Raw genomic sequence first — 13470 nt, 5'->3', positions numbered from 1 at the left:
GGGGCAGGCACGAGAGTGCTTGTCATGCATCGCTGGCCAAGAAGCACAGCGCAGCAAGTTTTGGAAGGCAAAAAGTGTGCTTGTCCTTGAGATGTGTCCTGCTTTGGAAAATGCCCCACAGTACCACACTTCTTCTTCTTTTGTGTGTGGTCAGTACCGATGCTCATTCTTCAAGTTCTCACTGTTCAGGAAACAGTCACTGCTTGGCCTGTATTCCTGCTGCTGCTTTCTGCAGCTCTGTGGCTTTCCTTTGCCAGACTGCAAGGGATCTTTTTTCAAGCTGAACTGAAGAATGCATCAGCCTGCTCCTGGCTGCACCTGCGCATTGTGTTAGTGCTTGTGAGCATCAGCTCTGAAACGGATTCAGAAAAATAAAATCAAACCAAATCTTGTAATCTTTCTGATTTGTGTCCTTGAAAGGAAATGGTTTTGGAGCTGAAAAACCCCTGGCATTTCAGGCAAATAACTGTCTCATGGTTATTTGACTCATGGTGAGCACAAGAACAGAATAGAAAATAGAATAGAATAGAAAATGGAATCGAATCAAATTGAATTGAATGAATGTGATGTTATTGCCTAGAGTTCTGCATGACAAGCCATGACCTAGGTCTGAGGGCTCCATCCAGGAGAGCAGCTCTCTGCAGGGCAGGTCCCAGGCCCATGCAGGAGAGAGGGGCACAGACGGGCAGACCTACCACATTGCCCAGGCAGGATCCGAGGGCCCCGGGCTGAGCTGAGACACCACGTCCCCTGGGCCCTTGGCAGGAGACGGTGTGGGTGGGCATCCCAGGGGAGGCCGCTCCCAGCCATGGAGGCCTATGAGCACCCCCAGGACCCCAGCAGAAGTAGACCTGCGCTGTTCATCTTCTCTCCTGTAGACATTGATGGTTGGCCACTTTGGAGACAGAGCATTGGGCCAGATGGACCTTGGCTCTGACGGAGTCCTGTTGTTCTCAGGCTCTTGGGTTTTAGTATCTTTTTCCATGGGAAACAGCTCAGGCATTTCTAAAAATGAGTACAGGGAGAAAAAAAATCCATGGGGAAATGAACAGGTATTGCTCCCCTCAAAAATATTTGCACGTCCTGCTTCAGACTGAGGGCTTGATCTTTGAGCCTCGCTAGGGTCAGAGATGTGGGGTTTTGCCATCCTGTGGAAACCCAGCTAAACTGGGTGAACATAGACTTTCAAGAACCGCAGTTCCCACGTGCTTTTTGCAAATTTGTTCAGATGGTCAAATTACCTCGAGACAATCTGCAGCTCTCACCCTCATCACAAGTCGTACATGCCTCCTTGCCACAACGTGACAGAGCCAATGCCTAGGATGGGACATGATTGACCATTCAATGCCTTCTGCTAGTGCAGGGCTGAGAAGAAATGTCATCAGAGATGTCCTCAGCATGTCCTGGTAGGGAAAGAAGGAGGGAGGAAGAAAGGAAGGAGAAGGGAAGAGGAAAAGAGTTCGGCTGGAATGGACCTACAACAACCATCTAGTCCAACTGCCTGACCACTTCAGGGCTGACCAAAAGTTAAAGCATGGCATTAAGGGCATTGTCCAAATGCCTCTTAAACACTGACAGGCGTGGGGTATCAACCACCTCTCCAGGAAGCCTGTTCCAGGGACTGACCACCCTCTTGGTAAACAAATGTTTCCTCGTGTCAAGTCTGAACCTTCCCTCGTGGACACAGCTTTGAGCCATTCCCACAGGTCCTGGCACTGGGTACCAAGGAGAAGAGACCAGCACCTCCCTCTCCACGTCCCCTCCTCAGGAAGCTGCAGAGAGCAGTGAGGTTGCTCCTCAGCCTCCTTCTCACCAAACTAGACAAACCCAGAGTCCTCAGCCACTCCTCACAGGACATGCCTTCCAGCCCCTGCACCAGCTTTGGTGCCCTCCTCTGCACACATTCAGGTACTTTAACATGCTTTTTAAATTATGGGGCCCAGAACCACACACAATACTCAAGGTGAGGCCACAGCAATGCTAAATACAGCAGGATAATCACCTCTTTTGGCCAGCTGGTTATGCTGTGTTTGATGCACCCCAGGATGTGGTTTGCCCTCTTGGCTGCCAGGGCACACTGCTGACTCCTCTTGAGCCTCCTGTCAACCAGCACCCCCAGACACCTTTCTGCAGGGCTGCTCTTCAGCCACTCCTCTCCCAATTTATACTTGTTCCCAGTCTTATTCTGTCCCAGGTGCAGAATCTGGCATTTGGTCCTGTTCAGTTTCATGCCATTGATGATTGCCCAATGCTCCAATCTATCCAGATCCCTCTGCAAGGCTTCTTGTCCCTCAAGAGAGTCAGCAGCACCTCCCAGTTTAGTATCATCAGCAAACTTACTAAGAGTACATTCAACTCCTGCATCTGGATCATTGATAAAAAGATTGAACAGAACTGACCTTAGAATTGAGCCCTGAGGAACAGTGCTGGTGACTGGTCACCAGCCAGATGTAGCCCCGTTCACTGCAGCCCTTTGAGCCCTGCTGTTCAGCTAGTTCTTCACCCTTTGCACCACGTACCTGCTCATCTCACAGTTGGACAACTTGTTCAGAAGGATGCTGGGAGAGACAGTATCAAACGCATTACTAAAATCCAAGAAAGACTACATCCCCCGCCTTCTCTTCACGCACTAGGCAGATGACCTTATCATAGAAGGATATCAAATTAGACTGGACTTTCCCTTTCTTAACCCACGTTGACTGGGCATGATGATTGCCTTGTCCTTTAAATGTCTTTCAATAGCACCCAGCATGATCTTCTCCATATTCTTCCAGGTACTGAGGTTAGACTAACAGGTCTGCAGTTTCCTGGGTCTTCCCTCAAGCCTTTCATGTAAATTGGAATAGCGTTAGCTAGCTTCCAGTCAGTGGGGACCTCCCCAGGCTCCCAAGATCTTTGGTGGATGAGTGACAGGGGTCCTGCTGTAACATCCACTAGCTTTTTCAGTACTTTGGGATGAATCTCATGTGGCCCCATGGATATTTGAACATTAAACTGATACAACTGGTCCCTTACAGTGTCAGTGTCCACAAATGGAAAATCACTGTTCCTGCAGTCGTGGTCCTCCAACTCAGATGACCGGGCAGCCCAAGCTCTGTCAGTATTATTAAAGACTGAGGCAAAAAAAGCATTGAATGCCTCCGCTTTTTCTTCATCCCTATTTGTCAGGTGATCATTTTCAACAAGTATTGGTCCAATGTTTTCCTTAGACCTCCGCTTGCTATTAACATACTGAAAAAAGCCTTTCTTGTTGTCTGACTCAACGCTGGCCAGTTTTAACTCTAGTTGAGCTTTGGTCCTTTGTGTCTTCTCCCTGCATATGCGAACCTCAGCTCTGTAAGCTTCCTGCGAAGCCTGACCTTGCTTCCAGAGATCATACAATTTATTTTTCCTTCTGAGTTCCAAGCAGACTTCTCTGTTCAGCCAACCTGGTCTTCTGCCCTGCTTGCTTGACTTCCAACACAACGGGATTGCCTGCTCCTGTCCTTTTAAAAGGTGGTTCTTAAAAACTGACCAGCACTTGTGGACCCTTGGGCCCTCAAAAGCAGATTCCCAGAGGACACTGCTAAGTAGCTCCCTGAGTAGCTTAAATTTTGCTCTCTTGAAATCCAGGCTAGCAACTCTGCTAAACTTGTTCTCATTACACCAAAAAGTTTAAACTCCACCATGTCATGCTAAGGCTGAGCATGCTATCAGCATGTTGATAATTTTGAATACTCATTTGGGGGATGTAAGAGGTCCTCCACATAGGCCTATGGAAGGCAGAAGGTAAATGCCACAAGGGGATTTTGTCTTTTATTGTGTGCTACACAATACAATTTCTTCTACCTTTTGGTGGTATTTTAAATATACCAGTATAATTCTTTTGGGATGCTCCCTCAGAATTATAACTGTGATGACAAATGGGATGCTGGAAAGATGCGTTTGGCTTTCAGAGCTTCAAGGTCTTCTGAGAAAAGATGCCAGGCTAACTGTATTTGTTTATGGTTAGAAATCACTGTCAAAGATTTAGGACTCAGGTTGGCCTACTTTGAATGATTTTAGTGTGCTTGTGAATATTCCTCTGTATTCTGAGGACCAAATCTGTCACTGATGACACTGATGATGTGGGTGCAGTTCCCACTGAAATGCAACGGAACTGAGCTACAGCCATTATTAAAAAGCTGTTGCAAATAAACTTCACACCCCTATCCAAGAGTGATTCATAAAGGAGGAAAACAGAGTTCAGGTTAGTACAGTATTCTGTTTCCCCACCACATGCTCCAAGAAAATAATGGACTTTTGTGTGGACTGTAATCTCCAACTGACTACTTGGCTATACAAGAAAATGGGGAGAAGGTGGAAGAAAGAGGATAAAAATTTGTATGTTTGAATGGCCAGCTTGAAGTTTCTTTAATTATATTTGTTCTTCCTGACCTGAACCTTCCTGACTTGTTGGTCTTTGAATTTCACAGGTGTAGAGAGAAGCAGTCATTGCTAGCACAAGATCTGGGGCTTAACACTTCTTCAAAGCCTGCTGTTATAAAGCAGAAACTATTTCCCTTTCTAGTGAAAATAGATATGGTTTCTTATCCTAGGTCAATGAATATTTTTATAATAACAGCAAATTATTCCTTCCTGTAAGAGAGATCAAGAAAGGGTGCTGAAAATTGTCTCAAAAGTTCATTCTTCACTACTTCAAGCCTCTCTTTTACCTAGAGGTATGTGAAAGTAACAGTCGGAAATGAAAGGGAGAAAAGAGCATTCGTGAGATTCCCCCACTCAATGCAAAGAACTCCGTCCATCAGTTTGTTTGCACTGAAGAAATTATAGAGGCCAGGCTTTTATGAAGCCCCTAGTCCTAAAATGAAGCCCCCAAATATGAAGCCAGTTCTGCTAAAAGGATGGCAGTATATAAGAGGATTTGTCCTCTCATGATTTGCTGCATCATGTAACACATAAAAAAGCAAGGGCATCACATGGATATAGGTTGAGGAGTACAAGAAACTATAAGAAGATGTTGACCAGCAGCCTGTTGATCATTCTTCTTACTTATGTAAGTAGAGATTTCCAAGTGAGATTTTGGAGGAGGAGAGCTACAGAGATTTGCCAGTATATCTGGGAAGACTTCTGAGAACAGATAAACAAGTTTGAATCTTAGGGGAAGTCACAAAGGCACCTGCTACAACAGCCAGCCAAGATTCAGATGGTCAGTAATTGATGAAAGGGAAAATTAATCAATTAATATCTTACCACTAAATAGGATGCGATAGTCTCCATCACAGGATGGACTGTGAAGAACTATGCGAAAGGGAAGACAGATTAGCTGTAATAGGGAAGAGAAAGCAAGATGCATAGAGAAAGCAACCTGATGAGAGCAACCCAGACAAGAAAAATATATATCAAATATTATTGTATAGCATATGTTAGTAAACACTGATATGCATTAGGCTTGGTAACCACACTTTTTTTCTTGCATAGCAATAGAGCCTAAGCACTTTCAAAAAACAAAACAAAACCCCCCTAGCACTATATACTCGCACAAAAATTCCATGTATTCTTACATAGCATAAAGGTGCTTTCCAGCAATACTTAGTAATTCAGTGCTATGAAGAAGAAATAGTTTCTTGCCACATGTTAGGTGAACAATATCCTGTCTTTTAAATTAACTCCCCTGCTTCTCTAATACCAAGGAAAAGAAGAGAATGTAGTCTAGGTAGAAGTGATTCTCTAGACTCTTCCCCTGTAGAAATGCACAAAAAAGAATGAGCAGTGACACTAAATGTATTATGAACTGGTGGATGGTGAGAAAGATTATGCTGTAATTTTCATCACTTAGGAATTATAGAATATTAGTGCCCATAGTAAAGGCCCCTCTAAATTGACAATTTAGCTGCAACATTGCATAATAATTATACAGGCAATATGAAATCTTCAGCAGCTTGTCTACTTTTCACTCTTATCTGCAATCTATTATACTCTGTAGTCTCATAAATGGATATAAAGAAAATGGTTCTGATTTTTTTAAGGCATCACTAAAAATGCTAATTAAACCTATAACGATGGGCCTGCTGAGGATAGGGCATGAAATGCACAAGCTCAAGGATAAAATGTCACACTGGGCCAGTGTAAGGCTTGCTTGAATTTAGAGAAGGACCAGCCAGTTCTTGGTTATTGTAGTTTCACGCTGCATTTATGGTGTGTTTTGCATTGATATATGGTAGATTGAGGGAAATGTTGTGGAATTCCGTTTGTGAGTGGGAAGTTTCAACAGAATGAGTTTTTCTTTAGGGTAATATTCAGAGTAGAACAAGAATTAGTATTTATGGCATTTGTCAATCTTTAAGATGTGTCTGTGAAAAGAAATTAAACCACCCAAACTCCCTTTTAAAGTAGCTTTTGTATTCCCAGATATCTTATTTGCTTGAAAAGTGTTTTCATCACTTCATTTGTGTGCATGTTAGCAGTGTCTATGCTGCTGGCAGTTTTAACTGCTTGAAGTCTCCAGAGAGAAATATACTTTTGCATTTTTTGCACCTATGATCGCTGTTTTCTTGTCAGTCATATAACCTTGACTGCAGAAGATAGAGAGTTGTTTTACTTGCTCATGCTGCAACAGGTGATGGACAAACAAGGGATGCACCTACTGTGCTCAGTAAAATGTGTCATCAATATTACATGAGAAGTGTACTCTCAGGAGGGTTTTACTAGGCCTATAGAAAAAGTTCATGCGCCAATGTGTGAAACTCTGGGATCATTTGCTCTTTGTGGATAATTTGTACATTAGATATACAGTAGCAACCACTTAAACGTATAACCTCAGGGTATAGTAAATCTTTTCTTTTTAGTGGCACTTACCTCCACAGGGATTTCTTTCTATACCCTTGTCATAAATTGGTTTGAAGCAGATGTGTTCATTAATTGGGTCTAATAATGATTATAATTTATTCTCTCTCTACTGCCTGGGATTTTATTCACTATAGAGTCCTCATTTTATGAAGTGCTCCTCTTGAAGGGTACGCTTGGTAGGGCTCTGTCTTGCAAATAACTGATATATTGAAGTCCGTCCATTTCAGTACAGGAGCACTACTAACATTTCATAGTAAGGATCGGCATGATTGGGTCCAACATTTTTTAATATTGTTTTCAAGTACAATAAATTTGCTGTTTTTTCCATATGAGTTTAAGCAGCCAATGATATGATATACAAGAGCTTTTAGACTTCTGAGTTTTCACTGGAACTGTGGATACTTTTATTTTCAACAGCAAGAAAAAGCCTGGTTGGCTCAGATAACGTTCTGTGAATAGCATTCATGTAATAGCAACTTGGCACTATGTATATTTGTTTGAAAAGACAATTGATGATATTTTAGGGTTATAGCAAAATAGCTCTTCTTAAATACATCCTTTTAGAAAAATTGGCTGTATTATCATGCTCAGAATCTCACCCTAAAAGCTTTTATTATTGTTAAGTCAAGCTCTTACACAACTAATGATTAGTAGAAATATTTCTGGAACTTTGTTTTTACTTTATTGCCAATCATGATATTTGATTTTAAACATAAATGTTCTCAGCTTCGTTTCATCCTTGTACCTTTCCTCCTCTCTGCTGTAGTCTTTGGTGATCATGTTGATTTCCACCCATTCCCTGAGTCTTTTATCTATATACCGTTTTCTGCACCCAGATGTTTATGTAGAAAAACAGATTGTGGTTTTTGCCTTTTCCCTGGGTAACACTATTACATCTGTATTTATTTTTTTGCTGCTGTTGTTTTCAAGCATGTGCTGCCACCTATGGAGTAATAATTGAAATAAAGCCGATATAAAAAGATGTTCTATCAAAAGATTATGGAAAACAAGATCTAGCTAGTGGAGGAGGTATCATAGGGCAGTTGGCCAGATCTCAGGAAACCCTGTTTCTCTGGAGTGCCAGATCTCACAGCAAGCACAGGTGAAAGTATACCATTTAGAAAATCAGCGACTTCTAGGAGTTAAGTTATACAGTAGATTTTTTTATACTGGACAAACTGTCAGGGCAGCCTGAAAATTAGAATAAGGTTGCTTTGTCCTATAATCCTGTAAGTCATTCCTTTTCCTTCCCCGTTACCTTTCGCATGTCCTAGTCCTTCAGCAGCTTCCAAGATCTGTTTATTATATCTTTCTTCATTTGTTTTTTAAAGCTTAATTTTAATTCCTTATTCTTCCCCAGCATCTTAACTGGCTTCATGCCTCTCCCCTGTGTCTAGTTTCAACCTGCCAGGTTCCAGGTTTCCCTCCTTCAGGTCCCTTCAGAATGCAGTACTGAAGATCAGTCCCCATTCTCTCTCTCTTTCATAACATTTTGTTGCTTGATATCTGTTTTAGAGTATACTTTTATTGCAATACATTTATTCAAGTTGGTCTGGAAAGCACTTGGAGAAGTAATTTTCTCTGTACTTTTATGAAGTGCCTGTGGGGTATCTGTGCACACATAGAAGCTATCAGCTTTTATCCTGACACTGTTTATACGCTTTTCAGCTTGCAAATTTTTGACTAAAGATTTTAGCACCTTACAACCTTGGACAGGGTTAGGTATATCAGTTCCTGCAATCAGATTTCTATTCATTTGAGTTAGGAGATATGACAGAGAACTTTAGGTCTTTCCTTGGCAACAACAGTGTTGGAGTGGGGGTATATTTAACCACTACTGCATAAATGCTTTCTTATAACAGAAGACATCAGAATCAAAAGGAAAAGTTTAACCTATATGGATGAAGCATTCTTAAAAATATCTTCTGACATTTTCTTCTTATTGTTGAACTTAGAAATTGATCTTATTTCCCAGCATCGAAGACAAAATGAAGGAAAAAAAAATCAATGCTTAAGATTGATCAATGTTTTTCAAAACTGACTTAGTAAGATAAAAATCAATGCAGCTGTATTCTTTGCCATTATTTTATCACCAGTATCATTCAAACATGGTAATATTTGATTCTTACATTAAATGTGAAAATATTTCAGTTACCTCCTACAGAGGCAAAAAAACTTAAGGAGGGATTTATTTAGTCAAACTTTGGTTTTCTTTTTATCCTAATTTTGGAACTTTGAGTTCTACAGAAACTGAAAGCAGTTTCATATTTTAAGTGCCAGTATATAATTGTTCCTTTAATCACAGAGATTTAAATAGAACAAATTATTACTTGTATTTGCAAATTACAAGCTCTGATCCTCCCTTCCTCCTGCAAATAGCAGTTCCATCTTGCTTGGCTGAAAGATCTGTACTAGAAAACTTGAAGATAAGCTTGGGCACCTGATTTCCCCTGTGGCAGACTCACAGTGCTTTGACTTTAGAGCCTTACTGTACAAATTCATTGGCTGATTAATCTTTTTAGCAAAAATGAGCAGGACATTAGGGGTTTTTTGTTTGGGTTTTTTTCCCCCAATGACCATTTCCCTTTTCTATCCCCACTGTCCCTAATAGTATTAAGATCACTTACTGATCTGTTTAAAGAAAAGTCTTAAAAACTGTCTTGTGTAATATCAGTGAACCAATCCCTAAGCCATGGGTTTGGCTTAACAGTTGAGTTTTTAAAAAAATAATTTGCATTTTAATATTTCAATTCCTGTTTACTTGCTGTCTTGGGTTTAGCTCTTTGGGCTCCTAGTTTGAAATTTCTCTTGACAACTGAGGGCTAGAAAATGTCCTTTTAGGGAAGAAGGTCAAAATGCTCACATAATCACTGGGACATGTGAACTGAGATTTTTAGGGAACTACCAGACAGTGAAAGACTCCTGATAAAATCCTAGATATTGGCAAGCCTCTGGTAATGACGTCTTTTGTTTTAAAGATTTATTTCATGAGAAGAGAAAGAAAGATTTCTGCATAACTGTCTAATTGAATTGAAGCCCTATGTGTAAGCTGGGCCAGAATGTCATAAAATAGGAAATGCAAACCTAATAGTAGATAGACACAGTTTTTGAGAATACAGGACTTAATTAGGTTCTCTGTTGGGCCAGTTACTTTTACCTCTCTTTTTCATATTCCTTAACTAATTGATAAATGCAGCAAGTTTGCTACTCTCCTCGAGTAGCTCTGAGCAATAAGTACATCCCTTGGGAACAGACAGTCCCACCCCTTCATCCTCTCTTTCATCACAAACTTCATTGTAGACAATATCTGTGATCACCTAACGAGAGAACTTGTACTTGTACCTCTCCTTTCCTCTTCCCTCTGTACTGTGAGAGAGAAGTAGCATGGCATATTGCATTGCTAAAAGGTTATCAAGCCTGAATTTGTTACACCTCTGAATTTGGCAGGCAAGTGTTCACAACCACTATAGAAATACATGGCTCATCACCACATGAAGCTGGACACCCTGAGAAGATAGATGATACTGGATTGGTTTTCTTGTTGCTTTGCAAACAATCAAACAGGCTTAAGTTATGCAATCTAATACTCCCTAATTGACAGCTTTTCCAAGGTTCATTTGTTAACTGAGAGCATGACATGTATTGAAGTTGTTTCTTCATAATGCATTTGGCATTAACAGGAGAAGCTGTCGAACGCCTCAGACATCAACATCTCAGCAGTAAGATACTTTGCCTCCAGTTTTGACTTTCTAACTAGTGACTTTATATTTGCAAGGGCATTTGGAATGAGCATGTGAGAGGACAGGACATAAGAAAAAAGCTTAAATACATTCCCCAAAAGGAAAGTTGTGAGAAAGTATTTTTGCTGCTTGGAACATTTACCTGAGTTTTATGGTTCAACTGTTCTTTTTTGTTTTGGTATACAACCTTGGTTTCTTGCTTAACAAAGTACTTACTGAATACTCATTGGGTTTCAGAGGGTTCTTTTATTTTGGTAGATGAATAAATAGGCATATCTGATTTTATTTGTAGTGATGAAGAATTCGTGTGTAAAAGACACGCTCAAGGGTTTAACTTGCCTGTGCATCCAGAAGAGAATAAAATAAAACCCCAAAGAAACCTCTATTTCAGAGAATCCTAACCTTTCCCCAGATGAAGGTCATGTTTGTTTGAAAGAATAAATTACCTGTGTAGAAGAGACCAGGGGATGATTTCTCCACTGATCTTGTCACTGTTTTGCATTTGCTGTTTTCTTGCAGCTGGTTTTCACAAGCACTTTCTTAGTTTCTTAGAACACAAATTGTGCCAGAACTCTAACATTCAGCTTTTTTTTTTTTTCCATTCTGTAAAAGATTTCCACTACCTACTCTTCCTTGCAACTGTTCATATGCTGATACCTGGCAAGATGTTCACACAGGGTCTATAATTACTAATTAAGGACTTGGTCACAAATCCATCATCATTAATAGCTGCTGCTTCTCCTGCATCCCATGAACTTGATGATTACAAGATGAATCTATCTTAGATGTACAAAAAATGTGTTTTAAATTCACTTTGTTGTTTTTACTTAGTGTAAGCATGTTACTCTAAATATTTAGGTTCATTTCTCTAGCACCTAGTTAAGTTTCTGCACATATTCTTCCTTCTGGGAAGAGTACATGCCTGGAGAAGTACATGAAATTTTACAGATGTTGTCAAAATAATGAAGGAGTTTCAGTGGTGCTTTGACTAGCATTGTTAAGGAAGTGAAACACAGCTGTTTAGATGAGGAAAAAAAATGAATGAATAGGTCAGGATGCCTTCCTTTCACAGGAATAAAGAGCCTAGCTTTGACAGAAGTGCCTCTTCAAAAAATGCCAGGGAAGAATGAGCAAAGCCAGATTCTGCTTAGAAAAGCCTAGAAACAAACTTTTTGAAAGCCCTGAGGTCTGGAACCTAAGCACACATCTCTCCTCCCTCTGTAAACATCAACAACCTGAATTCCTGCAGCCAAATATTCCTGAGCCTTTGGGGGACATTCTGGACCTGTCTCCATCTGTTTTATTTGCAAGGTCTCTTGGCAAATGCTGTTTGGGTCCCTGGTGAGCACTGACTCCAGAGGCCCTTCTGTCTTGCAGGGCAAGCACAAGCTGTGTGTGGACACGGGACTGGAAGGCGCCTGGTGTGGCCTCATCCCCGTTGGGAACTCCTGCGAGAGCGTGACCACGACGGGCCTCAAGTGGAACCTCAGTAAGTCAGACGCCTCCGGGATGGTCGGTTTGACGTTACCCTAACCGCACATTTACGCTTGCCTCACCAGTGCTGAAGGCCTTATGTGTTTGAAGGTGGAACATGGCACTGAATCGCTGCCAGGCCTTTTTTTTTCTAGAAATGAAGTTTAAAAAAAAAAAAAGAGAGAGAAATATATTTAAACCTGAGATATCGCAGGCAGAAATGTGTTTCCCATTTGGGAGTCATTGTGCTGTTTAAATAGAACATTCGTTGAGGTCATGATACATTACCATCTTGATACATTGGCCTCCAGGGAGGGGAAGCTGCGAGTGCCTAAACTCCTGGTTATAAGCCATAAAGTTACAACAGACAAATAGTAATGTGATACAGATTATTAAAACTACCTCACTTCCCCTAAACTGCTTCATGTATATTGTCTGTTTGTCAACTCTGAATGGATAGATCTTTTTCTTATTTTAAAGTGGGAAAAGGTGCATTTGATCTAGAACAGGGACATTTATCTGTAGAGAAAGGAGGTTTCTTGTCCAAAAAAAACCGGAAACCATCTTCATCTTCCTGTCCCCTCCTCCCACACTGAGTCATTCAGGATGTATTTACTCAGGAAAATAATGGGATATTTTAGATAAAGATTCATTAAAACTTAAGGGAAGCAAAGCAATAATTGAGAGGCTCTGGTCTTGCAGTCTAATTTACACGGCCAGACTTTGGAGCCATCCCATGTAGAAAAGGCACATGGTTCTCACAGATTGTAGTGCAGTGCCCTTGTTGGCTAATAATTAATCTGAGGTTGACCCACAGTGCCAGCCAGCAGCACATGTGCTAGTCTAGGGAGTGTCTTGTTCCACTGAGGGTTTGAGCGTGTCCAGTTAAGGAGGTGGTAGGCAGTAGTAGCTTGCTAATGATAAAAGATATAAATATGGCATTAATTTCAAGACGTGAGAGACTTGCCAGGTAAATAGCTGTCTGGCTAGTGATGTTTTAATCCTTTTAAACTGGATTGTAAGAGCTGAATGTATTGTATAAGGGACGTTCTCTTAATTTGAAAGAGTCAAATGTTTTCATTTGTACTGCTAAGTACAGTTGACAAGTAAGGTACTGAATCTTCATCTGCTCATCTCCTGTTGTGCAATGAATTCTGTGGCCTGTTGCAGTGAGGGACTACTCATTTCTCCATAAAATTTCTGCCCTCCAGAGTGAGGTGAAAGAAGCTCAAACCAGCCTCATGTTAATGACAGGAGCATCTCTGAAGCCTATGGTGCTTTGCAAAAGGCTACTGTGTGAATCAAAATGTGGTAGATGCCGTAAGGTTGCAGTCCTTTCTTGTAGTTTTGATTATTAGTTTAAAAAACAAGTTATTTTTCAGATACATCAGAATTTTTTTGAGTTTAATGACATAAATTTCATCAGATT

The 13470-nt window shown here is 40.8% G+C and overlaps 1 protein-coding gene across 2 annotated transcripts in view; it reads left to right on the top strand.

Moving 5' to 3' along the window:
• TPK1 (thiamin pyrophosphokinase 1) overlaps positions 1–13470 on the top strand; it is a 312492-nt gene that overhangs the window by 238716 nt on the left and 60306 nt on the right. For both annotated transcript variants that reach the window (XM_075493722.1, XM_075493721.1), the window contains one exon: positions 11946–12057. In XM_075493722.1, coding sequence (XP_075349837.1) covers positions 11946–12057 — 112 coding nt within the window. The remainder of the gene's footprint in view (positions 1–11945; positions 12058–13470) is intronic.

This window comes from Mycteria americana, chromosome 2 (genome assembly GCF_035582795.1).
Source record: "Mycteria americana isolate JAX WOST 10 ecotype Jacksonville Zoo and Gardens chromosome 2, USCA_MyAme_1.0, whole genome shotgun sequence".
Classification (NCBI taxonomy): domain Eukaryota; kingdom Metazoa; phylum Chordata; class Aves; order Ciconiiformes; family Ciconiidae; genus Mycteria; species Mycteria americana.
This window is presented reverse-complemented; position numbering and strand designations above follow the sequence as displayed.